The sequence below is a fragment of the Camelus bactrianus genome, chromosome 5 (genome assembly GCF_048773025.1).
Source record: "Camelus bactrianus isolate YW-2024 breed Bactrian camel chromosome 5, ASM4877302v1, whole genome shotgun sequence".
In the NCBI taxonomy this organism is placed as follows: domain Eukaryota; kingdom Metazoa; phylum Chordata; class Mammalia; order Artiodactyla; family Camelidae; genus Camelus; species Camelus bactrianus.
This window is the reverse complement of record NC_133543.1, coordinates 31,908,411-31,935,706: the sequence shown is the minus strand read 5'-3', so window position 1 is coordinate 31,935,706 and position 27,296 is coordinate 31,908,411. Positions and strand designations below refer to the sequence as shown.

Here is a 27,296-nt window from a genome sequence, read left to right as displayed (position 1 = left end):
TGGTCTATTAGGATTTCAAATGCTTGTAATGCTGTTGTTCAATTCCACAATGGTTTCAAATTTTGAAGGTCTACATAAAGCCTGGATTTTGTTTAGCATGGCAGATAGTTTTGACTCTTCAATTTGAAGATAATAATGTTTACTCACATAATTTAAAGCAACTTGTGGTTGTAACTCCAAAGGCCTAATCAGTTTTCCTTATTTTGGTATGTTTCTTAACTCATTTCCACATAACAGTCTAATTCTTTCAAGTTGCAGTTTTAAAAATGAAGTTACCAAATTCCAGTTACATTTGCATGTTTTGCCTGCTTCTGACTGATTTAACCCAAAATCTCCTTCCAAATACAAAATCTTTTGATTTGGAGTAACAGAAATTTCAGTGTGGAATAAACAAATCCCTCCTTTTACAGGTAAGAAAACAAGAGACCTAAAAGATCCTGGTGCTCTCTCTACTGACTATGAATTTTATAAATAAAAGAGCTAAAGTGAAATTAGGTTGCAGGGGAAAAAATGCAAATTTTGTGAATTGTAAGCCTCAATGGAAGTTTGAATCAATTAATACATTATTGCAGAGAGAAAGTATTGATGGGAACTATGCAAGTCAAAGTTTTCTGTGTGATTTTAAACTACTCGAGTGACCCTCTTCGTGTAAATGGGGCCGCTAACATGCAACTGCTTAAGTCCCAAGGGCATTTGAAGTATTTGGAGTGGTGAGAACAGGAAGGAAGCGCAAAATGTAGGTGAAGGAACTCGTGAGCCTGTCAGGAGGGTTCTGAGGGGACCAGAGAGAGGGAAATTAGGCCTTGTCGCCAAGGAGCAGCCAAGGAGGTGCGAGCTGCTCAGCAGGTGGAGGTGGCAGGGAAAAAGCCGGTCGGTGCGGGACCCTGCGGCTCTCCAGCAGGCCAGGGAGGGGTAGGGAACGGGGAGAGAAGGACCGCCAGGACACTGAGGAGGAAGCCCAGGGTTACCCAGTGAGCAGCGAAGACCTTCCAGAAGGAAAAAGAAGGCGCCAATGCAAGTTTAGAACCAGATTAGGGGTTAGAGAAAGACTATAAAAAACCCTGAAGGGGCAGACTGGGATGCTGCCGAGAGACAGGGAAGGCCGTGCGCGGAGATGGGAAGCGAAGCGAGGCCCCCTGGGCAGTGGGCAGGTGAGGAGAGGCGCGGAGGCCGTGAGCCGAGGTGTTCCGGGTCTCACGGGCGGGAGCGGCCGCTGAGTCAGGCACCCGCAGTGTCCCGGCCACGCAGGGGGCGGAGCCTTGAGCCCGTGGGCGGGCCGAGGGCGGGGCCTGCGCCTGACGCGCCCCGAGGCCTCCGCGGCCGCGGGCCGGGCGGGGCGGCGGTGGCGGTGGCGGCCGCGGGGGAGGGGCACGGCGTCAGTGCGTCGCCGGCTGGGACGCGCCGGTGGCCAGGAGGGAGAGACTAGGAGGAGGAGGAGGAGGAGGAGGTGAGTAGGCTCTGGGCTGGGGAACCTCGCGGGCCGGCGGGGAGGCGGGGAGCGCAGCCCCTCCCCTCCCCTCCTCGGCGCCCGCCTCGCGGGGCCGCGCGGCTCGGAGTTCCCAGAGGGGCTGCGGCGGCGGCGGCGGCGGCGGCGGCGCGGGGAGCTGGGGGGGAGGCGGAGCTGAGGGCCGCGCGGGCGGCGCGCTTCCCGGGCGCACGCGCTTCGCTGGCTGCGCCGCCGTCCGCTCCGCGCCCTGAGAGGCGCCCGGGCTGCTGCGTTTCAGTCTTCCTGCACGCCTGTCATTTTCTGACTTTGTTTTCTTGGGTTCTGCGCGTCATGCGGACCGGCTTCCCGCCGCTGCCGCCGCCTCATCGCGCGGCCGGCGAGGGTGGGTGGCGGCGCGTCGCCTTCTCGCTGGGAGGAGGGAGGCCGGTTCCCGGGCTGGCCCGAGGAGCAGAGGGGCCTCCTCGCCTACCACGAGATGGCCGGGCCGGTGGTCCCCCGTGACGCGCGCCCCCAGGCCTTCCTGGGGGGCCTCTTTGCGCCTGGCCCCTTTATCGCCCTCACTTTCCTGACCTCACCAGCCCCTCAGTCAGTCAGCTGACTAACGACCTCCCCCACCCCCAGCCTTCCTCTGCGCATCCAGCATAGGATTATTTTGACCGGGATCTAGGCATTCTGTATGTTCGGGCGGAAAGGTTCTCTGAATTTGTCCTGTAAATCCAGCCATGTACCCAACAGCGAAGTTGCAGTACTACATTAATTTAGCCTTTAGTTTCGAGGGAGGTCTTTTTTTTCCCTCCTCCTCTGGCAAAGACAACTTTTAGTCTTCTGAGAACTGTACTGCATTAGATTATCTTTGAGATAATTCTTGTTAGCGCCTGGAGGCAGTATGATGGGAGGTTCAAAGAGAAGGCTTTACACTTTTTTCCTCCACCTGTATCACAGTTTGAAGTGGAAAACGTGCGTTGACGGTGATTTTCCACACAGAATGCAGCCCCCGTGTGCCGTGGCTCACCCTGGTTATTGGGTGCCACGCCTGAAGTTGATTTTAAAGCTCACCAGAATGGTCAGGTAAAGGGGCTGCTGTAAAGAAATGCAGTATAATTCACTAGAGCCATTTTATTGGATTCTATTAACCTGTTTATCCCTAAGCTAAAGCATGGCAGGAGTTTCATGTAGGAACCCACATACCAAGTGCAATATTGAATTTTAATTAGTGTATTCCACATTTGATGTGGAATAGTCTCCTCGGGTCCCACTGCCTTTCATTATGTATTTTCTTTGGGATCTTGTGTTTCAGACTTGAAAACTGGATAGGTAAGATCTGAGCCATGATACTAAAATGAGGTAGGAAACTGAATTTTATAGCATTACCAGTTTGAGAAGTTAAGAAGGTTTCTTTATTTTTGTTACGAAACCGTGTTGACATTTTAATCTTATGGACTTCAGAAGCACAGAGTTTTTCTATTTGTAAGGAACTTCAGCAGTTTAATCCAGCCCCATTATTTTGCAGAGAAAATCCAAGTTTCTTGAAGAGATTTAACATGAACTGAATAGAAGTAGTTGACTTAACTAAACACTTAAGTAGATAATTCAGACCTCTTCAGTGGATATTTTTATACGAAATTTGTTTTGATTTTGATGTCGTAAAAGTTAATAATTACTTGGTTTTTTAAAATTTTCCCCTGTGTTTTGAGTATCTTCCTTAGTTTGTGAGGACTCATTAGATACAAATGAAACATTATATTTTGGGAATGTTTCCATTCTTTCATTAATTGAAACAGTACTTTGCAGTTTGTTTGAATTAAATAACTATTTTCACTTTAAGAATGTTTAGTCATATTGAGTTAGATAAGTCTATGTCAGTCCTAGGAGAATGGCGTTTCAAGGGTCTTAGAGTGATGGTGTATGGAGTCTTGATATTAATTAGGAAGGAAGGTCCTGTACTCATGTAGTAATTGAATTCCAGCATCCTCAGCATCCCTTTTCTTAGTGGTCCTCAAATGCAGAAGTCCTGAAGTCCTTTCTCCGGTGGGGAGAATTTTTTGCATCTCCCACCCCAGTGTTTACTTGCAGGCATTTAGTAGATCCTTTTTGGCTTGTGTACACTTTCCCTGGTAGGGGCTTCATGTAAGATGGACTGTGTCTTATTCATCTGTGTATGACTCATGTCAAGTGTAGTGGGTATTCTGTAAATGCTTGTGGTCTTGCTGGCCTTAATCAAACTTGAGAAGGTAGCAGAGTGCCTGGAAGTCATGAATCATGATATTATAAACTTGAAATAACTCATTTCCGTTTTTGTGTTGAATCAGATACTCTGTTAGGCTGAATTCCAATATTGAAAGAGATAGCAGGTATCAAATATTTTAGAAAAACTGAGGGAAGATCTTAATATTGAGAATTTTGTTCTTTAATATATATTATTAACTATGAAATTGGGAAAGGACAATATTATTTAAATTTTTTGATAGGACACTTAAGTTGATCTGAAATAATCCGAATTTTCCCCTGGAGCAAAGTTTGAAAACCATGAATAAAATGACCCTAATTAATAGTAGGCCACATTTTTTAGCCTTGGTTTCACTTTATAAGGATATATTTTTCAGTATGTAGATCTCTGTAAGCAACATGACTTTCAGACTTCAGACTACCTTGGCAAGCTGTCTTGAAATGATATTTTAGACAGTTTTTCGCTATGTTGTACATAGTGAAACAAACAAGAAAACAACAAAAACCCCACCCAAAATCAAAACAATGAAACAAACCCTGCTGTATTTTCTTTTTCTCCTGGGCTTCTCTTCTCTTTCTTCAATACATTATTATAGAGTATTTTATTTTATTTAAAAAAATAACTGAGGAAAATTTTCAAGCATTCCTTTTGGAAAGTACCACCTCTCCACTCTTTGAATGGCCTTGGCAAATAATGTTTGGGTAAATGCAGGGCTGTTTCCATAGTGTGATTCTTATTTGAGTATGTTGAGTTATATAAATAGTGGTCTTCACAGGGACACTCCATCTTTGGACTACATGCAATTTTTTTTTTCTACTGACACTATTACTGAATACAATTGTACAGTAGAGTAGGATGAGGATGGTGCTTAATTTATAGGGAGCAAGTTATTTCATATCTATCATTACTGGCTCCTATGTCAGTTTCATTCTGCCTGGTCTACCCACTCCCTGTTCTGTCTCTTCAACCCAGTCCTTGAATTGATGTTTAAGACTGAAAATACCTTAAGATCCCCATCTCCCTCAGGAGTTGGGATCTGTAATTGTTCTGGTTCCCTGAACATCCCTTGCTCTCAGAGGTATATTGTCTTACTGTATCCTTAGCATGTACTCAGTTTGACTATGAGATTCTCATTTTTAAAAATACTTTTACTCATCAAGAGTTTTGAAATATGTGGCGTAAACATTTTAGGGAAGTGTGTGTGAAGATCTAGAATATATCAGTATAGATTTAGATGGAGTTAGGGTATAGAATCCAACAACTGGTAAGAATTAGTGAGAATATCTAGTCCTTTTTTTCCACACTTGAAGAAGGTCACACTTAAGTCACTTAAATTTAAGATTATAATTTTGGGGGGTATTTATTTTTAAAAGTAACCAGAAAGCAATTCCACCATCTTGCCTTAGCATTAAATAATCCATAGAGTTGATACATTTCTTATGTTATTTCTTTTTGTATTCCAGATCCTTTGTAGACCTGGAACCTTGTCTTAAGCCTCTTAAAAACTCTGCTGCTTGGCCATCTCCGTCTCCTTGCCATCCCCTCTCTTCTCAGGGAGCGAGGACCTGGTCGTGTCCATGGTGGATGGTTGGCGTCCTACTTCCAGTGGGGCAGAACTTAAAGTCACGATAACTTTGCTGCTGCCTCCTGAACTCGCGCTCACTCTTAGATACTCAGGTCAGGCCAGCTGAGAGCTGGGCTCTTTGGCTGTTTTACTTTCAGCTTTCTTTTTCAGGGTCAGCTGTCAACTTTTCACTTGCATCTGACTCTAGGACACCCTGGATTATCCAGTCGTTACTTAGATCCCCTTTCTGACTACCCTGCTCTTGTTCTGCCTTCTTGGCCTAGTTACTAGGTGAATTTTATCCAATTTCAGTGGTAGCTAATTATTTTCAAGTGTTTGATTTTCTACCCATGTCTTAGTTTTGAGCTTGCTTTTGACCAAGTGCCTGTTACACTTTCCTGTAGTACATTTGTTCATTATCCTTCTTTCTAGACCGTGTACCGCGAGTGTTGGGACTGAATTTGTGCTGTTCCTGGCCGTGTGCTCAGCACTTAGTACGGTACCTGGCACATAGCAGGTGATAAATAAATGTTGATTAGGTATACGTTCACCCTAACAGTAAGTCTGTTATAAGTGTGGGAAATCAATGTTCATATAGAAATTTGTAGTTCATACAAGAGGTTCAGATATTTCATTGCCATCATTAGCACTAGGGAGTCTGTATTTTAACTTATAAGCATATCCGTATACAAAATGGCATCATTAGTCATCTGGCAGGTCATTTATTTAAGAAGAGAAGGTATATAATTTTCATCATGTATTGTTAGGTGTTTCATGTTTCTCTTTTTCTTGAGTTTGATTAATATGTATTATTATTTTATATTTCTTACAAATAGAAGTTTTATGGCACTATAAAGAAGTAAATTTAAAGGCCCTATTTTTGTTCATTAGTAATTATATACTAAAGAGTAAATTCTCATTAAAAGGCCCTTAAATGCCTGCTCATAAAAAGGAGAGACCTCTGATTTTGTTCTCCATACAATCCCAGTTATTGTATTGAGGCAAGTCGTGAAATCTTTAGTAGTCTGAACCTGTAATTTGGTTTCAGAACAGTAGTCATGTATTGAATACCCAAATTACCATGTCTTTAACAAGTAATGCAAACAGTGTATTAAAAAGGTAATGACCATAACTTTTATTGTAGAATTTCTTGTGCTAATTTTTAAAAGAGGACTTTTGAACTAAATTTCCCGTGAAGGCCAAAATCTCATACTTTTAATGATGGTGGAGTATATATGTGTAGAGAGGAGGGGGTGGTAATTTTTGTAGTGTTTTTAAGTGGACAGTTTACTAATTATGTTGAGGTAAACTCTTTACAACTCTAAGAGGAAAACTTCAATTACCTGAATGAGATGAAGTACATGAAATTCATTCAGATAGTGGGGGAATCCTTAGGGTAAATGATGCATGTCAAGGGACGTGACCTCAATCTTGAATTTTTTTTTCTATATATCCGTCAGCTGCTTGTACCTGACTAGATTCTGATTATTTTGGTCATGCTAGGAATCACTGATAGAGGAGATAGAGTTGGTTCTATAGGGTTTTTTCCCTTTGCCACAGAGGGAATCCGGAATATGGTATTCTGTGGCAAGTATAGTTGCTCATCTCTCGCCTGCACTGCCTGCCCTTTTAGGTGGTACACCACAGCCTTCCATTTTGTCACCTTCCTGTCAAATGTCAAGTGTGTGTGGGGACTCCTTGAGGACACAATTGAAATTAAAGCCACACTCCTCTGTCCAATCTCAAAATGGTTATACTCCTTGCAAGTTGTTACAACAAGTTGTAAGAGTGAACTGAGCTGGATAGACCTTGATTCTTTTCCTGTCCCCCTTGGGATTTAATATTAAGCAGTATTTTGCAATGTAAGCCCTTGAAATAGGAACAAACATTGGGGCATAACCCCTGACCTTTACAAATCCTAACTTGAAATGAACATTTTTCTGATTGATTAGAGTTTGGAGTGTTTTAGGAAGATGATTTCTGCTGCCATTTACTGAGGTTTGCAGCATTCCTAGGCTCCTGGCATCTGAAAGTTATTGTGCAATCTGTAGATAGGCTATGTAGCTGTGGTGACATTTTCCTCTAGGCTTTTTGTTTTATTTTGTTTTTAAACAGAGGCAAGCTTATCTTAGCCACAGAGATATATGCTATCTGACACCTCTGTTAAGTGAATTTTACTTCTTTCTTCAACATTACCTATGGATGCTTTACTTAAAGCACCTCAGAACATTGCTCCTTATTTTCAGCATGCACCAGCTTCCTTTTCACCTCTTGGTCTTTGAGATACAAGATGATTCATATCTTAATTGCCTTGGGTAGAGTGGATATGATATGAGCAAGCTCTGTATCCAGACCTTGTGAGCAGTTCCTAGCTCATTGCCAGAGACCTTATATATATGCAGGTGGTGTAATTGAAGAGTTTAGGCTTTAGGATCAGTCCAAACTGATTTTGACTCTGTGCCATTTATGAACAGCATATCTTTGGGGGAAGTTAGTTACTTCTCTGGGTTTCAGTTTCCTCATCTGTAATATAGGGATAATATCAGCTAAGTGTATTGAGTGTTTTTTTTTTAAAGAGTAGTCTCAGCTGCATTGAGTTGTCATACACAGATATGTGTTTAATAATGTGAATTAATGAACTGTTTATCTCGATCTATGTTATATGTTTATACTGTGTTATAAGAAAGTAGGTTTTGTTCTATTTGATGACAGAGATAGTCAAATTAATAAAAGTTATTCCAAATAGAGGCCTTGCGCAGCTGACTTTAAAACTATGTAAGACTTTTGTAACCATCAAGCTGTTTATGTACAAAGCATATACTGATGTATGGGATAGGGAGGCAGAATGAGTAGTGTGCTCATTGGAGTAAGACAGACTTGGCCTTGTGTGTAGATGATCTAACACTTGGGTAACGTTGGTCAGGGTACTTTACCTTTTTGAGTCAAAGCTCTTGTCTGTAAAATGGGTAATAAAAGTATAAAAAGTTATAAAGGAAAAAAGGATAATAAAAAAGATTGTTAAGACTTAAGAGGTGAAGTATGCAAAGTACTTAGTAAAGCCTGAATCCATAAATACTGATAACTGTTACCATGACCTTGGAAAAGTGGCTTTACTTCTCGGTACCTCAGGCTTCCTCATCTGTAGCATGAATATATCAGAGAATTAATAGAATTATGAGGATTAAATGATACAATACAAATAAGAGCTCATTAAATGTTAATTGCTACTGGTACTTATATTATTATTAATTCAGTTTGAGAACATATTAGACCAGTTTTGAGTTACAATGAGAGAGTTCATGCAGATATTTAATATATTTCTTATGATGGGAGATATTTACTGTGGATTTGGGGATGACAGGTCATCCATCATTCGTAGCCTTCAGTGTTTCCTTAAGACAGGAGTCGTTCTCAGGTTGTGGTATACAGGCCTGTGGGGGGATCACTGAGATCCTTTCAGGGGGTCCATGAGGTTAAAACTATTTTTATAGTAATAGTAACTTTTCGCCTTTTCCACTGTTTTATGTTTGCCTTGCTGATACTAAAGCAATGGTGGGTAAAACTGTGGGCATCTTAGTAGATATTAAATGTCAGTGGCACCAGACTGTACTAGTAATCATTGCATTCTTCACTGCCACGCATTCACAGGAAAAAAAAAAAAAAGAAAAAGAAAAAAAAAAAAAAGCCAGTTTCATGTGAGAATGTCCTTGATGAAGCAGTAAAAATGATTAGTTTTATTAAATCTTGATTCTTGAGTACACTGTTCTAATATTCTGTGTGATGAGATAGGAAATATGCAAAAGGCGCTTCTGCTGCATATCCAGAGTATGTTGTTTGTCTCAAGGAAAAACCCTTATGTGATGTTTTGAGTTGCGAGCTGAACTAGCCATATTTTGCATGAAACATTTTTACTTGGAAGAAAGGCTATCAGACAAACTATGATTATTTAGACTTGGATATTTGGCAGTCATCTTCTTGAAAGTGAACAAAATGAGACTGTTATTTCAGAGAAAACAACTGACAATATTTGTTGCTGCTGATAAAATTTGAGCTTTCAAGTGAAAATTAAAATTTTGGGAAGACTTGTATCTATTGCTGTGCTCTTGTCAGCTTTCCAGTTTTAAAGATTTTTCTGATGGAATAGGTGGTGATATTAATGAGTGTGAGTTTTTCCTGTGGTATTAATTATGTCAAGATTTGGAATATTTATATAACTCAATGAACCAATATTTTCAAGGTGATCAGTGTTGCAAAGTTATGGTACAAGTTCCTTATAAAAAGCAAGTAACGGAATACGAAAAGCTTATGTGATACTGGATTTCATATTACAGCCAATAAATTTGTAAACTCCTACTTGTTAAGTTTTGATTTAGTATCAACGAAGAACAGTTACCTGAAAATGCTATTAATAATAAGATATACTTCCTTTTTTCTCACTACATATTTGTCTGGGGCTATTTTTTTTCATATAGTTCAATCAAAACAATGTATCACAACCGATTGAATGTAGAAGCAGATATGAGAATCCAGCTGTCTTTTATTAAGTTAGACATGAAAGAAATTTGCAAAAGTTATAAAATAGTATCATTTTTTATCACTAAGCTTTATTTATATAATAAAGTAATTTTTCATAAAATGTATTGTCATATTAAATGTCATTAAAATTTAAAATGAGCCAACACTTAAAATTTTCTCATCTAATTCCTAATATGGTAAATGTTGATAATTATAACTCGTATTACCAAAAGCCCTTAGAAGTCCTCAATTTTCAAGAACACAAATGAGTCCTGATCCTAAGAAGTTTGAGAACTATTTCAAGGGAAGGAGGCTAGATTCATCAAATGAAGAAAGTTTTAAAGTTTTAATCTTCTGAGTATTCCTTTGGAATATGGACTTCATACCAATAGTTTCTTTTCCTGATTGTAAGGGTATGTCACTAGAGTTCTTTGTCATTCCCCAAGTGGGCAGAAACTTCGTGTGTGTGTTTTTAAAGAAGATTTTCATTTTTATTTAAGATTGATGTATGTTGGTTGCTATGCAGAATTGAGATAATGGTTTATGGTCATTCCAGTCATCATATTCATTAGTGATACCACTCGTTTGGTTGTGAGCTATTCATGCAGTTTTAAGAGGTGTTTACCATGTACTTTAGGGTTGCAGTGAAATTCACTTTGTTGAAAATAAACTGCCATTTTCTTTGAAGTCTCTACACTAGGCTAATCTGTCTGCTGTAAAGTCTTTCTGACGTTTCATAGCTGTTTTCTAGACAGTCCACAACTTACTAATGTGTTTGTGAATTAGTTATTAGCAACAATATGATATGAATTACAGATAGATTCTATAGTACCATTAGTAGTATGGGCATAGCCTTGTTGTGGATTATTAATGTCTTTCTGTGGGGAATTATATTCTGACTCCTAGGATTCTAGCCAAATACATTACTCCATTGCAGTCCAATAGTGGCAAGGAACCCCCTTTTCCCATTTATAGTAGAAACAGGAGTGTTAAAGCTTTGATGGAAGCAGGAGAGGCATTTTGAAGCAATGTTCAAGAGACACAGGTATCCTAGGCACCCCGGGTGGGTAGAAAGGATGGTAGCACTCTCAGATGAAGCAGGTGTAGAAACTTTGGGGAAACTAGCAGTGGTGGAGGGAAAAAGGACAAGGGATGTTCTGGATGCTGCTTGGGGATGATATATTCCCTTTTGGAGCAGTTGCTAAAAAATAAGGGATGGGTAGTCCTAGGCTGAGAAATCCATCTGAATAGAGTTTTGTTGTGTTGTGCTCTTGTATCCGATTATTGTATGAACTGAGCTCAAGAAATAGAATGACAAACTAATTGAGAAGGTTTAACTCATAGATTTATAGGCCAGAGGTTTGAATGTAAAAGGAAATTGATGAATTCCAGGGGCATTCATGATCAGGAAGAGTAGAGGAAGCCAGGAGAGTGCTGGAACATGGAAGCCCTTCACAAGGGCCCCAAACAAATTCACGTTACAGGGTGGCTGTTCAGGCAGGGGTAGAACTGATGATCAGCTGGCACAGTTTAGTCAAAAAATGCTGTGACTCAGCCTACTGCCCTAGGGTTTCTGGACCATAGGAACTATAGACTTTTAAGAGTCACATCTACACAGGAAGCCTGTGATGGTGAATGGTGGATATAAAGCAGAAATCCAGAAGCAAGAGAACTTGGGGACACAGTCGAGGCCAACTTTGGAGAACCAGAATTTGACCTGAGGTTGAGCTTGTCTTCTTCCTACCCAAGGCCATTGTTGACCCCTTGGATTAAGGCAGGACTGATCCAAAGTGGAAAGCAAAGTGAGCATAGCTAATTGTCTACACTGAAGTGACAGACCTGCCCAAGAAATACTTGTTAAGTCAGTGGATGGAAGTAAGGCAGGGGAATACCGGAGTCATCACACTCACGTTCTCCATGCAACAAACATGGGGTATCATATTACCTGCCCATGGAATATTCTCTAGGTCAGGGGTCAGCAAACTATTTGTTAAAGCTCCAGATAGTAAATATTTTAGGCTTTATGGGTGATACAGTCTGTGTTGCATCTAAAGTCTGCCATTATAGCATGAAAGCTATAATGAAAAATGGTTATGTAAGAACAGGCAGTGGGCTGAATTTTGGGTCACAGGCTTTGGTTTGCTGACCCCTGTTTTAGGCAAATAGATGACTATCATTTATGATGCAGAAAGCTTATTAGCATTACTGAAATAGATATTCTCTAGGACAATGCTGTTGGTGACACTGTCTTGTTTTATAGGTAACACTGATGATAAAAATCCATTCAAGAATTTTGATTTGACATCTGCAGCAGGTTCATATCTCTCAGCTATAAGACAAACTGGATACTTCATAAAGATTTTCATCTGTTATGCAGAGAGAGCCAGAATCCGTTACTGAAATTGTCTGGGTGAACTGCCTGCTGGGTCCAGTGATGCACTGGTAGACAAAGAAGTTGAAAAAGAAGGCTGGCATATTCTTTGGATGACTGGCAGAATATGACACCAGTATGGCATCAAGCCCTACTATGATTCCAAGGACTTCATGACTAAATAAAAGTGATTTTTTTGGTGGGGGTTGGGGATGATTGAAGTAAATTTGATCTTTACATGGGGAATGTGTAATGTATTATTCCATAATGATATTTAGTAATTGCTTTGCTAATCAAACTTTAAAGATCCTGTCTATTATGGAAATTAATAATTATCACCTTTTAGTATTGGGCTTTCTTATACTTAGGAAAATACTGTAAAGAGAAACATCTGCTCAACCTAAAAAAATTTACCTAAAAAAGATTAATGTAAGGACTATAATTTCACATGGAAGTTTTTCTTTGGAGGAGTTTTTGAAATTTTACTCTCCCCTAGTGTGTTTAGAATATGTTTCTGTTTGCAAAAAGCTACTGTAGTTAGAATTTTCTAGGAAAATATCCCTTTGTGTAGGCTCTTGAACTCAGTAGTAAGTAGAAAATCATACTGTACAGTATTAATATGCACAGAACATTAAGAAATTAATAAATTAATAGATACTAATTAATAATAACTATTAATAAATTAATGTCTTCAGATCTATTAACTAAATTCACTTAAGATGATTTAGTGAGCAGATATGAACTGGAATTAAACCTGTGTATTTTCTAGGAGTACTGAATCATAAGAAAACTGCAACATCAAAGTATTCTCTGAAGCAAATCAATATTTTATTTGGTTGGAGTCCCTGCTTTTGGTATACATTTATTTATACCAGTTATAGAGGATTTGAAAGCAGTGCTGGGAAATGAGGTGGGTGGATTCTCTCAGAGTTGAATCCCATTTTTTTCCTCAGTGAATCTTCAACATTTTTTTCATCTAGCATTCAACAAAAACTCTGGCAGCTATAAAACATAGATTATATTTTATATAGTTCATACAGCTCATCTACAGACAGAGAAAGATTTCCTCATGATTTACCTTGAAATCTTTATTTAAGGCCTATACTATTCAGTCTGTCAGTGTGCCACCGCTGTAGTGCACATTTTTGGTCAGAGTGCAGTGCAGCTAACAGCCATCCCGTTAGGAAAAAGATCTGCGGGTTGCTGACTAGTGGAAGTTAACACACATCTAATTTACAAGTCAGATTAGTGATCACAGTCATACGATGGCTTTATGTGGAATTGATTTCATTTCATGGTTTTTAAGCTGTTTTTTCATTGAAGCAATGCCTATAACTGAGAGACAGGTGTGTTGTAGTATTTGAATGCTTTAAACTCTTGAATCTGGAATGAAAGAGATGTTCTTATAGATGTTCAGATCCTAAAACTCAGGGATTTTGAAATAAAATGCTCCGTCATTCGTTCATTGTGTTATAATTGAACTGCCCTGAAGATTTTATTTGGCATAATTGTGATTAATATTTGGAAAACTTTCCCATTTTCAAATATAAGGTACTTTAGGAAAGACTATGATTGTGTGTGCATGTGTATGTTTAAATAGAGCAGCAAAACCTGTTTACCTTATAGATAAGATGTATTTAGTAAGAAACATATGGGTTTAATGTTGATAGTACATTCAAATCAGGAATTCCATTGTCTTCTGGAAACCTATAAGGGGGAAGGGACAGTAAATAGATCCCTTTGTAGATTGCAGCTATAATTTTTCCCTAAAGTAAACCTTTTTAAAAATATATAGAATAATGCATAAATATGGCTTGATAGGTTATAGTTATTCTTATTTTACCTGTTCGTTCTGAAACTGAGAAGACGTCTCATAGATGTGAGTATGAAAAAGTAATTTATTGCAGAAAGAAAGTGCTGTTTATTGGAATTTGAGAACATAATTGCAGGCAAGCAACTATGGTTCTTGGGCCAGTAATTGATTTGAGTTTAATCAGGAGAAGAAGAAACTTAAAGAATTTAAAACTAATTTTCTCTCAGTGATGGAAAAAAATTTTGTCCTCCCTCATCCTGCCACATAGTAAGTTCTCATGAATTGATTTTTGAGATGACAAAACATTGATATTTAGAGGGTCTTAAGAATTTATCAGTTACATCTTTTTGTCCTGTATGTTTTACATAGGACTTCTTTAGTCATGGTTATAGGACATAAGGAAGATAGTGATCCTGACTTTCATGGACTTCAAGAAAGACTATTGAAGAAAGATTAAGGTAAAGATGTAGTAGGCATACATTACTGTGTTTATTTTAATAGAGCAGTGACTGTTTGAGTGGGTCCTTCCCTCATTTCCTTTTCCTCTAACTTCATAATCCATGGTTAAAGCTGCATTTCCTTGAGGTGAGTGGGAAGTAATTTTGTGAATGGAGACAGTGAATCTATTGTAGACGTTGGGAAATGGGTGGGACGTAAAAGAGAAAGAGATCGTAAATGTGAGGTAATTAAGATCATAGGTGAACACTGTTGTTTTGGCTTGACAAGGGTACTAGAGTAAAGATATCAGTAGAATAGAGTGACTTGTTATTACCGTTTACTGTTTATTGTTGCAAAATTCTGTGCAACACCCTTTTTTGGTAAATTTTTGTTTCACATTTAGTTGCTTAAAATGAAGTTTCCCTTATAATAAGTAAGCAGTACATGTAATGCAGGGAAATCATACCTAAGATGATAGGATGATGACTATGACTTCTCTGTTTTCAGAATTTCAGCTAAAGCTCCAAGGCTGAAACAAAGGTTAGTAAGTATCCTTACATTCTAAAGAGGAATGTGGGGCTTAGTAAAGGAGACTAGAACTGCAGTACCCACTTCCATACATAAGAGAAATTAGAAAAGGGGTTTTACAAATGTCATTCAAGTGAAGAATTGTTAATCTAGTGGAAGGTTAGTTCTGTGACATTTCCCTGTTTCTCCCCAAAAGGACCTTTTGTTTTCAGCCCAGGATTTGGATATGCCTTCCAGAAGGGTAGATTGATACTTAATTTCTTGTCTAGATGTTTAATGAGCTGCAGAATCTTGTTTCTTGATACAGTAATGGCACCTTCTAAAGAGTTCTTGAGAGGGCATAGCATCTGTCTCCTAGAATTTGGAGCATTCCTGAACTTAGATTTTTGGAGGATTCCTGAACTTAGACTTTTGGAGGGGAGGAGAGTGACCGGAGCTAGTGAGATGGCTTGTTTAAAGAGAGGGCAGTAATAGAAAGAGTTGACATTTACATTTAGTGTGGTAAGTAGGTATGAGGTTTTTTTGTTTTTTGTTTTTTGTTTTCTTTTTTGGTCGACCAGGTGGATCCCTTGGGAAGTAAACAGGCTTGAGTTATCTTGATGGATCCTGCCAAGGAGGGCTGCTTGTCCTTGAAGAGGATTTTGGGTAGGATAGTAAGAGATCAGCCTGAGAATGCATCTCCCATACAAGAGAACTGTTCAGGGTGGAAGGGCCAGCCTCTTTTTTGCTAGAACGTAAATGTTTTCCAAACAGGATTTTGAGAATGAGAGAAGATAGTGGTCAATAAGTACATGTAGATGACATATCCTCTTATTTCATGGCTACACTTCCATGGAAGTAGGCACACAGGACTTTTGTCCCTCTTCCTCTGCCTATTCTGATCTGGAGGAACCAGAAAGTGAGAAAGGAAGTAGAGAAAAAGCCAAGAAGGATTTTGAAAGAAACTGATTACGTTTGTCTTTTGAAAGAAACTGATTACATTCTTTATCTTGGCTGGCCTGGGCAGAGGTGGGGTGCATGGATACTCTTTGAATAAAATGTAAAATTAAAGGTGTAAATTGGACTAGGTTGTATTTTACAATACTTGAAAATGATTGAGAAGCAGTAGGATTTAACTGGGATGTTATGGAGAGATGGGTAGGTGAAATCCAGAAGACTATATTTGAATTGATGAAAGGAAATTAAAGCTCATATTCCATTGAGTTAAGTGTATTTGATCATCTTAGTTTAATAAGATTTTAATTTAGGTTAAAGGTTGAACAAAGCTTTACTGAATACCTACAATCTGATACGTAAGGTACTCTGTTGAGCGTTTTAGGACAGGCAAAGATGACTTAAGATTTTCTGTCCTCAAGGATCTTCTGCTTTAGTGTAAATAGGTAAACTTAATCAATGACAGAGTGACATAGGTGCTCCAGACCTTTAAGTGGCAATGCTGTGGGAATGTGGAAACAACTGAATGCCACTGGGGTTCAGGGCAAGTTTTGTGGAGGAGACTGAGTTTGGGCTGGGCCTTGTAAGAGGAGAATGGGAAGAAGGACATTCTAGCATGAGGAGTAATTGAAGGCATGGAATTGGAAATGAATAGATGGCTGGGAGGAAATAATGCTCATTTACACTGAAAATTTTACTTTTTAAAAACTGATTTCAATCACCAGTTGAACATGCTTGCCCATGTTACAATTCCAGTTGAAGTTTGGTATTTTTATATACCATTTTTGCACATTAGTAATGCACAGTAATTCCTTTATGAGATGTAGCATGGAGACGTTATTCACTTTAGAACCTAGATGGTTATAAGCATCAAAACCAAACTTCTAAATCTAATCACAAAGTCTATTGCTTTCCTTGATTTAAAACAGTAAAATGTAGAGAAGATGATGATTTTTACATATGATCTTAAGCATTTGGCAGTGCAGTTAGTTTCATAACAAGTGATTGTTTTTTAAAACCTTCCCAGAATAAGAATGAGTATCTTGATGCTAGTGTCATTTTTAAATAGCAATAGCTCCAGGAATGTGTCTGTTCACGTTGTTATCTTAAATACACACCTTATCTATCCATATTGCTGTACTTCAGATGTGAAAGTAAAAATAAAGGTGTGAAGTGCCTAGCCGACTTGTATGGATTTATGCAAATCAGAAAACACACAGTCCATTAGTGCTGAGGCCCTAATGTATTAAATTCAAGTATGGATTATTTCCTGAATGTTTTACACAAACATACACAAACACACATACACCATGATAACCAGCGATTTACTTTGCAAAAAAAAAAATCTTTACAAGAGGTTTTTTCTCTGAACTCTTGGCATATATCCAATTGTCATGCCATACCTCCATATGGATATTTAAAGGTATTTAAATCTAAAGTGCTCAAAACTCAGTTGATCCTTTTACCCAAACTTGTTTCATTTTTAGTCTTCTCCATCTAAATTAATGACAGTACCATCCATGTTACTCAGACCAAAAACCTTGGAGTCATCCCTAACTCCTCTCTCACATCTATACCTCATCTATCAGTTTATGTTGACTCTTCATCAAAATACACCTAGAATCTGAATCTGACCACCTCTCACCACCTCCACTACTACCTGGTCCAACCTATTCTCATCTCTTACTTGGATTATTTTAATAGTCTTCTGATTGGTCTCCTGGCTTACTTTTAAAATTCTCAACCTATAACCCAGCACTTCAGTCTAGTCTCAGTGCAGTAGCCAAAATAATCATAGTTCAAACATAAGTCAAATCCTGTCATTCTTCAATTGTTTCCTTTCCCATTCACTGTAAAAATTGTCTTTGTAGTACCCTGTAAGGTTCTGCATGATGTCCCACCTGAAGTCTTATCTTATGACTGTCTTGTTTACTACCCCCCATTCACCCTTGATCCTGTCATCCCCTAGATAGCTGGCCTGAAGGCCTTTGTACTTGCCCTTCTCTCTGCCTCTAAGGCTCTGCCCCCCGGATTACTGCTTAGTTTATTCCCTAACCTTTCTTGGGTCTTTATTGAAATGTTACATGCCTAATGAGACCTTTCTTGACCGTGTTATTTAAAACATTTTCCTTGTTCCAGTTGCTTTTTCTGGTTAGCACTTCTCCACACTAACTGTATATTTTACTTTTACTTTTTTATTGTAAGTTTTTTCTTTTTAGGATGAAAGCTTGATGAAGGCAGGGGATATTGTTCTGTTTACTACTGTACCAATACACTTAGAATCATTCTTGGCACATAGTTCATAGTTGAATACATAATTGATTGAAAAAAAGATAATGAAAAACCTATTATATAGAGGTTAAACCAATAAGGGCATCGATGTGCCCTCTCTGAAGCACATTTCCAGGTAATTACTGATCTCATTTTTGTCATTATGAATTAGTTTTCCCTGCTCTAGATTTCCATATAAGTAGTATCATGTTATGCACTCTTTTGGTTTTGAAGCTTCCTGTGTTACTGTATGTTTTAGTAGTTAGTTCCTTTTCACTTTAGTGTTCATTGTATAAATGTGCCAGAGTTTACTTGTCCACTTACCTGTTCATGGACATTGGGTTGTTTCTGTTTTTGCCTGTAAAGAATAAGCTACCATGAATGCTTATGGACAAGTCTTTGTGTCTTATGCTTTAATTCTTCTGGGTTAGATGCCTACGATTAGGATTATAATGATATATGGAATGGTATGTTTAACTCTGTAAAAAACTGTCCTACTGTTTTCAAAGTGATTGTACCATATCCCCCCAAAATGTATGAAAGTTCTAGTTGCTTCACATTCTGGCTAGCACTTGATGTTATGATTCTTTTAATTCTGTATTCTAGTGAGTCTGTGTGGTATTTCATTGTGGTTTTAATTTGCTTTTATTTGTTTACTAGTGACATTGATCTTTTCATCTACATATTGACCATTTGTCTTCTTTTGTGAAATATCTGTTCAAGTCTTTTGCCCATTTAAAAAAATTGAATTATTTGCTTTCTTATTCAGTTTTAATAGCTCTTTAGCTGTCTGGAAACAAGTTCTTTGTCAGACATATTTTTTCCCTACTCTGTAGATTGCTCTTTTACTTTCATTAATGGTGTCTTCTGAATAGCAGTTTTAATTTTTGAGTAAATCCATTTTACCAGTCTTCCTTCTTTCCTTCCTTCCTTCCTTTCTTGGTTCTATCTAAGAAGTCTTTGAGTAACTCTAGGTTGTGAAGATTTTCTCCTGTGTTTTCTTCTAAAAGTTTTATAGTTTTAGCTTTTTTACATTAAGTCTCTGGTCCATTTTGATTAATTTTTGTGTAGAGTGTAAGGTGTAAGGATCAAAGTCCATTCTTTTCCATATCTAGTTTTCCAAGGACCGTTTGTGCAAAAAACTGTCTTTTTCTTCTTTGAGTTTTCTTGAAACTTTAAAAATTCAACTAATCTTACAACTGTAGGTCTTTTCATAGATTATCACTTGTTGATCTGTATGTCTGTCATGCCACTGTTTCATACTAAGTCTTGAAATATGTGGTGTAAGTTGTCTAAGTTGGTTCTTTTTTGAAATTGTTTAGGCCCTCTGAATCCTTTCCGTTACCATGTTAATTATATGCTAATATGCTTTATGCTTATATGCTTTAAATGCCTGTAGGAATTTTGATTGACATTGCATTGAATCTATAGATCAGTTTAGGGAGGATTAATTTCTAAACAATATTGAGTTGTTCTAATCCACAGACATGATTTATCTTCATTTATCTATGCATTCTTTAGTTTCAGCAATGTTTTATAGTTTTTATTATGCTGGTTTCCAATGTCTTTTGTTAAGTGAATAGGATACAAACTATATTTTTGAATGTTTTTGAAAGGGTATTTTTTAAAATATAAATTTTACAATTGATCATTATTAGTATACAGAAATGCAGTTGATTTTTATATTCATTCATTAATTCTTTTGGCTTTTTTTGTGTGATTTTTCTCAGGATATTCTATGTGGATGATTGTGTTAATCACAAATAGAGTTTTACATCTTTCCAATCTTTGTATGTTTTATTTCTTAATGCACTTACTAGGACTTCTAGTAAAATGTAATAGAAATGGTGAGAGTGAGCATCCTTGCTTTGTTCTTAGTCATAGGGAGAAAGCATTCAAACTTTTACTGTTACGATGTTAGCTATAAATTTCTTATAGATGCCCTATATCAAGTAGAGCAAGTTTAAAATTTTTGGTATACTCCTTAAAATTCATATGTTGAAGCCCTAACTCCCATTGTGATGGTTTTTGTAGGTGGGATCTTTGGGAGACACTTAGGTTTGGATGATGTCATGTGGGTGAAGCCCCCATAATGGCTTTAGTGTCCTTAGAAGAAGAGACTGAAGCTCACTTGCTCTCTCTGTCTTATGAGGACACAGCCAGGATGCCCTCATCTGGGACACAGTTGGCCAGCACCTTGGTCTTGGATTTCATAGCCTGCAGAACTATGAGAAATAAGTATCTATTGTTGAGCCACCCAGTCTGTGGTGTTTTGTTATGGTAGCTGGAGCTGACTAAGATGGAGGCAGTGTATTATTTTTGTCAGGTTTTGGTTTCAAGGTAATGATCATCTTATTAGCCAGAAAAATCATTTGACAAAATGCAGTATGATTTTATAATTAAAACACTTTACCTAGGAAAAGGAGGAAATTTCCTCAACGTGTTAAAAGGCATCTATATAAAAACATAGCTAACATCTTAATGGTAAAAGAGTGAATGCTTTTCCTTAAAATAAGGAGCAAAGCAAAAATGTTGCTGTCACCAATTGTATTCAGTATTGCACTGGAAGTTCTAGTTAAGACAGATAAGAAAAAGAAATAAAAGCATCCATACTAGAAAGAAGTAAAACTGTCTTATTTGCAGATAACAATATAGAAAGTCTTAAGGAATTCATTAAAATTTATTGTAACTAATAAATGATCATCAAATTGTAAAGTACAACAGCATTATACAGAAAATTGTATTTCTGCACAATAGCAGTGAACAATAAAAGTGAAATTAAGGAAACAATTCCATTTACAATAGCAACAACAACAACAAAACAATAGAAACATTTAACAAAAGCAGTAGAAAAATTGTACTCCAAAACCTATAAAAATTGTTGGGAAAAATTCAAGAAATAAATAGACATTGCATGTTCATGTATCAGAGGCCTTAATATTATTAAGATGGGAGTACTCTTCTAAATGATCTACAGGTTCAAGGCAATCTCTATCAAAATCCTTGCTGTCTACCCTCTCCTCCTCCCCCTGCCCCCAGCCAAATGAAAACCAGATCCTAAAATTACATGAGCAAAGGTGAAGGGCATCCTGATTTCAAAACTTACTGCAAAACTACAGTAATCAAGACAGTGTGATACTGGTATAATGACAGATATATAGGTCAGTGGAATAAAATTGAGAGTTCAGAAATAAACCCTGACATTAATGTTCAGTTGATTTTTTACAAGAGTGCCAAATAATTTAACAGGGAAAAAATAGTCTTTTTAACAAATGTTGTTGGGATAACTGTGTATCCATTAGCAAAGAATAAAGTTGGACCCTTTTCTTATACCATCTATTAATATTAATGCCAAATGGATTATAGACCTAAATGTAAGAACTAAAGCTAAAAAAACTGTTAATGAAAACATAAGAGTAAATCTTCATGTCCTTAGGTTAAGAAAGCCTTCTTCAAAGATACCAAAGCCCAAGTGACAAAAGAAAAAAATAGATAAATTGGACTTAATAAAAATTAAAAACTTTTATACTTTACACGGCACCATCAAGAAAGTGAAAAGCCAACCCACCAAATGGGAGAAAGTATCTGCCAGTTTGTAGTAAGGAACTTCTATTGACAATATACAAATAACTCCTGCAATTCAGTAATCAGAAGACAAATAACAGTTAAAAATGTGCAAAGTTTCTGAATAGATGTATTTCACTGGAAATATGTCCCATCTGTTCTTTATTCCTTAATCTTCTTTTCCTGCTTTCTTTAGGATTAGCTGAGTATCTTCTTTGTGTTTATTTTTACCTTTTGGATTATTAGCTACACATCTTTGTATATTTTTTATTTCTTAATTTAGTGGTTCCTATAGGATTTATAATACACATCACAATCTATTTAAATAATGCCATCATGTATAATATAAGAGCTTTATAATAATATATGACATTTCTTCCCTCTTGTTCTTTGTAGTATTGTTATATATTTTGCTTCTGCATATTATGTAAAGTATCACAGTTGTTCTTTATTTTTTTCTTTAAACAGTCAGTTTTCTTTTAGAGGAATTAAAAATGAGAGAAAAGTCTGTTATTTTTACCTGCATATTTCTTGTGGTCTTCATTCCTTCATGTTGATCCGTGCTTCCATGTAGTATAATTTTTCTTCATTTTGATGAACTTCTTTAACATTTCTTATAGCACAGATCTGCTCTCAAAAAGTTCTCAACTTTTACTTAAAAATGTTTTATTTAGCCTTTGTCTTTGAAATTGTACCTTGACAGTTTTTTTTTTTTTCTTTTTTCTTCCAGCTAGTTAAAAAATATCTTTCCATTGTCTTCTGGCTTACATTTTCCCCCCTTTTCTTTGAATGAGAAGTCAATGGGGTTCCTTAAATTTTTTTCCTCCTGTGAATCCAATATCCTAATGTGTGTGTTTGTGTGTTTTAAACCTTCGTGCTTTTTAGATGTTCTTTTTACCACCAATTTTTAGATTTTTTTTTTTAATATGATGTGTCTCAGTGTTTTTTTGTATGCATCCTGCTTGAGGTTCATTGAGTTTCTTGGATCTGTGGGATTATGGTTTTCCTCAAATTTGAAAACTTTTAGGCTGTTTTTTTTTTCCAGAAATTTTTTCTGCTTCTCCGTTTTTGGCATTCCAGTTACATATATGACTGATGACTAGATATTATTCCACAGGTCACTGAAGTTCAGTTCACTTTTTTTCCCAGCCTGTTTTTCTCTGCTTCTATATGGACAGTTTTTATCTTTATGCCTTAAAGTTAAATTATCTTCTACATTGTCACAGGACCAAGTAGTAAATTTTTTTTTTAAAGAAAGTTTGATTTCATCTCTGTTTTTTGTTGGTTTTTGTTTTTGTATTTTTTGGGGGGGGCATAATTAAGTTTATTTATGTATTTTAAATTTTATCTTTCTCTCTTTTTTCTTAATGGAGATACTGGGAATTGACCCTAGGACTTTGTGCATGCTAAGCACATACTTTTCCACTGAGCTGTACCTTCCCCTCCAGTTTCATCTCTGGAAGTTCTACTTTTTAAAATAGCTTTCATTCATTCATCATTATGTTACATTTGAAGTAATTCTAAGTACATTCTTAAGTACTCTTTTAATGTACCTACTGTTTTAAAGTCCTAATGTACTAGTTCTATCATTTCTGCCATTTCTGGATCTGTTTTCTATTGTTTTGTATTGGTTATCAGTCACATTTTTCTTCTTCACATGTGTTGTAATTTTTGGTTGGCTGTTGGGCATTGTGAATGTTGTATTATTGAGTATCCCAATTTTATTGTCGTTTTAAAAAGAGTATTAGTTTTAGCAGGCAGTTTTAAGTTCTTTGTGGATTATCTTGATCTTCTTGAGACTGGTTTTGAAGCTTTGTTAGAATTGTTCTTGAGTAGCCTTACTCTAGCGCTAATTTAATCCTATTATTAAGGTGTGACCCTTCACGTTCTTTTGAATGCCATGTTTGATCAATGAACACTCTCTACTTTCTTGTTCTAATCTTGACTGCTTCTAGGCCTATGTGACCTTTGGGTAGTGTTAAGATTATTGCACTCTTGTACTTGTTCTTCTACCAGCCTCATGCGGTAATATTATAATATTCACCATGAACGTACATATGGGATCCCTGTGTAGATATCTGGAGCTTTTTCTGTGCACAGCTACTTTGTCTGATGCACTGCATCCTTACAGATTCTAGCCACAGCCTCATTAAGACTCTAATATCTGTTCTCTTAACTCAGCTTGACCACCTGCACCTTTTATCTCTGTGCCATGGTGCATCGAGTACCTCCATCTAGAAAACTGGGGTGATTACCATAGGGCTCATCTTCTTGGTTTCCCTTCTTCAGCGATCATGGTTCTGTGCCATATTGTCCAGTGTCTGAAAACAGTTTTATATGTAGTTTTACAGTTTTATGGCTGATTTATGGTGGGAAGAGGACACATCTAGTGCCAGTTATTCCATCATAGCCAGCATTAGAATTTCCTTGTTACTCCCTTTTTTAGTATTGAAATTTAAGAAAAAGTAAAAATTTTTATGTACATCTAGAGAAATATTTTTGTTGTATATTATCCTATCATTAAAATATAATTGAATATTGTCAGTCCTTTCTTGATGACTTTTCTTCTTTTTAACTATGTTACACAGATGTCAGTAGCCTTAAACTATTAAAATGCTCCTTATCTAATTTTCCTAATTTCTGTTTTTCCTCCTCTAGTGTTTTATCTATATCAAGACCAATGTCAACTTCTAGTAGCTTTTTTCTTCCTTGAAACTGTGTTTTATTTTTAATTTATTTTTTATTGTTTTTGTTATTAAAACTTTCTTTCATATATAATCTTGGCACTGAAGGCCCTCTTCAGTTAGGCTTTAGTCTGCTTTTTTTACCGTTATTTTCTACTTTTTTATACGCAACAAATACTGTAGTGTCTTAGTCGACATTCCTATACTTGCATCTTTTTCTTTTTATTTTGCTGAAAACCCTTCTTCACCTCCTCCTGTCCAAATCCTAATCATTCTTCAAAGTCTCTCATTTCTTTATGGTGGTACTTTTCTTACTAGGATATTACAGTCCTTTGAATATTTGTCAAATTCTTATTAAATTGTAGTCTCATTGAATGCTTTACTCATCTTTGATTCTCCTATAGTGCCCAGAGCCTGGCACACAGTTGATGTTCTGTAATATTTACTGAGCATTTACATAAGTAATCTTCAAAATAGAAAGCCTTTAGGGTGTATTAAAGTAGTAGATCTCCAGTGTGACTTGTTGACTGAATATATGTAAGAGTGCACTACTGCAGGCATCATGCTTCCCCCAAAATAGATCTTTCTGCATGGCTATAATTCTAGAGTAGGGAACAGACAGAAATAAAGAGGCCATCATTTGATGTAAGTAGTGTTCACCCAGTTAAGTCGGGGATTGCTATGGGCAATCTGAGGTGGTGGTGCAGTACTCATCCTCTGATGTAATTCATATCTTTCTCCTTTTCTTTTAACTTTTATGAGAATCCTTTACTTTAACCTGTATTGATCAACATAACTTTTTATTGAGGGTAGGCACTATTTATGGTGGCATGGGTGAAGCAAATAAGCCCTCAGTGGCTTGTATACAAATGGTGGACTCACGGATATTTTCTGTATGCCATGAATAATCATGGAGATGGGTGTCACGGTAGAACAGAGGAGAAACACTTGGATGTTTGGTTGTCCTTTTAGGTTCTCACAGGCCTATATCTAGGCGTATAAATTAGGGAGGACTAAATGTGCGTTGCTTAGCCTAACTTTCACTGACGGGGCAGTCTATTTTCAGGTAGTTCTTCAGATAGTGAAAGTCATCTGTCATTGCTTAATTTTATACACTCTTCCATTTATTTATACCCACTGCCATTGCTGAGGTCATCCTTTTAAAAAACATTTTCTTCAGGACCCATGATGTGCTGGGTACTAGTGTTGGCACTAAAAAGATAAAAACGACCTGCCTCCGGAAGAATGATAATGGCCTTCAAAAGTCTTGATTAGTGATTTAATGCCACAGTGTAAGGAACCTGGCATTTAATACTTGTATTTGCTTAAAAAACATGGACCTAATAACAGAGTTCCTGAGAGGTAGAATGATAAACCGGAATTTTCAGTTGAGGCATCAGTATTCAATAGATATGTCTATATTCCAGGGAAGTGCTACACCATATACAGAGTTGTGAAGAGCTAGTTTTGTGACCTTTGAATCCCTTCACTCACATAGAGGATATCAAGAGAGGGAGAGATTCCACTACGCAAATTTGACTGGAATGTCATTGGAGTGCTGTGTGTTTTAGCCCTGCCTCTCAAGTTAGAGATCTGAATCTTTCACCAAGCCTAGTGAGAGGAGTTTCAACTGTAGTACATGGGTCTGCAGTTGGAGTCACAAGGGATTGATGCTTGACTCATGCCTGAGAAAGCTAACGTGTTCTGTGGCAGTGGGGCTGGGTTTGAGAAGTAATTGCACTGCTTTCTTCCAACAGGTCAAAGTGTATGTATGTATCCCAGAATATGAATATCAACCTGATGTTATTTGAAAAGGGATCCTGCCCAAGAAAGTTTTCTGCCAGGGGAAGAAGATCCCAGCAGTAAGGAGTTGTGGGGTATGACCAGGGGGAAGTTTTGTAACTGGTGGATCATACCCTTGGAAGAATGCACGCTGCCCAAGAGAAGGAAAATCAGCTTTAAACACCTGCCATATCCACCAAGCCCTAGGTCATTTTGGTACAGTAGCAGTCAAGTAAGAACTATCCTGTTATGCCTGACCTCTTCTCCCCTCCCTGACCTTGGTCCGGGTGGGCTCAGAACTCAGGAAGATGACAGAAGAGAAACTTATTGGTGAGAAGAGAAGGATCCTGCTCCTTCCCTCACTGACAGTGACTAGCTCTAGCAGGCCCTAGCTGAATGGAGAACATAAGATTTAATGTTAACTGAACTTTGGAGTGTGGACTATTATTTGGATGTAGTCTTTAATTTTGAAAAAATTCAAACCTACAGAAATGTTGAAATAGTAATCTAATAAACACTTCATACCTTTTACCAGTTAATAACATTTGGCTACAAGTATATATTATATATACTGCATGCTTTGGCCAGTTGAATGGGGCTGTACCATGTGAAAATGACACTTTACCCCTAAATACTTCAGCTTTTTTATCCTAAAGATTAAAATAATCTCCTACATAATGCCGTTATCACACTCAAGACTTCACCACTGATACAACATTATATAATACATAGTCCATATTCAGATTTCCCCAATTGTCTGTCTGAGACTAGTTATTTTAAATTACTGAACTGAGACTTACCATTTCTAGTGATCATATGATTTTCTGTTACTTACCAGGGAAGTCATGGGGATTACTTGAATTTTTTTCTCTAAGGCAGAGGTTGGTTTTCTGCTGAATGTGTTTAATAGACCAGTAAGAGACAAAAATAAAGATTTTGCATGAAACCCATCATTTCTGCATGGTCAAAAGTTGGGTACACTTTTAAAAGGGTGTCTCAATTCACTGTGCTTTTGCATTGTTCAAGAATAGATTTCCTAAAGAGGAAAGAAAATTGATGGAGTGATGATAATTGTTGAAGCTAGGTGATATGATTCATTAAACTCTTCTCTCTACTGTTGTGTATGTTTGAAATTTTTCATAATAAAAAGTTAAAGGAT

At 37.3% G+C, this 27,296-nt stretch overlaps 2 protein-coding genes across 9 annotated transcripts in view; both read left to right on the top strand.

The window, feature by feature from the left end:
- The first annotated feature begins 1,114 nt into the window (after nt 1-1,114).
- LOC123613724 (uncharacterized) lies at nt 1,115-27,296 on the top strand. The gene is made up of 6 exons (XM_074364774.1): nt 1,115-1,375; nt 1,427-1,829; nt 12,014-12,067; nt 12,894-13,034; nt 14,307-14,395; nt 26,113-27,296. The coding sequence occupies exons 1-4, from the start codon at nt 1,115-1,117 to the stop codon at nt 13,031-13,033; spliced, it is 858 nt and encodes a 285-aa protein (XP_074220875.1). The 3' UTR covers nt 13,034; nt 14,307-14,395; nt 26,113-27,296.
- GTDC1 (glycosyltransferase like domain containing 1) overlaps nt 1,312-27,296 on the top strand; it is a 348,183-nt gene continuing 322,198 nt past the window's right edge. For 7 of the 8 annotated variants that reach the window (XM_074363601.1, XM_074363598.1, XM_074363595.1 and 4 more), the window contains exon 1: nt 1,312-1,447. The gene's annotated coding sequence lies outside the window, so the exon portion shown is untranslated. The remainder of the gene's footprint in view (nt 1,448-27,296) is intronic. The other variant, XM_074363594.1, reaches the window with a different exon arrangement.

Bases quoted from the DNA above. Each gene is read 5' to 3' on its own strand.
- LOC123613724 (XM_074364774.1), top strand. From the start codon at position 1,115: ATGGGAAGCGAAGCGAGGCCCCCTGGGCAGTGGGCAGGTGAGGAGAGG. The intron at 1,830-12,013 runs GTGGGTGGCGGC...CTTGTTTTATAG, and splicing joins TCATCGCGCGGCCGGCGAGG to GTAACACTGATGATAAAAAT. The intron at 12,068-12,893 runs GTTCATATCTCT...TGTATTTTCTAG, and splicing joins TGATTTGACATCTGCAGCAG to GAGTACTGAATCATAAGAAA.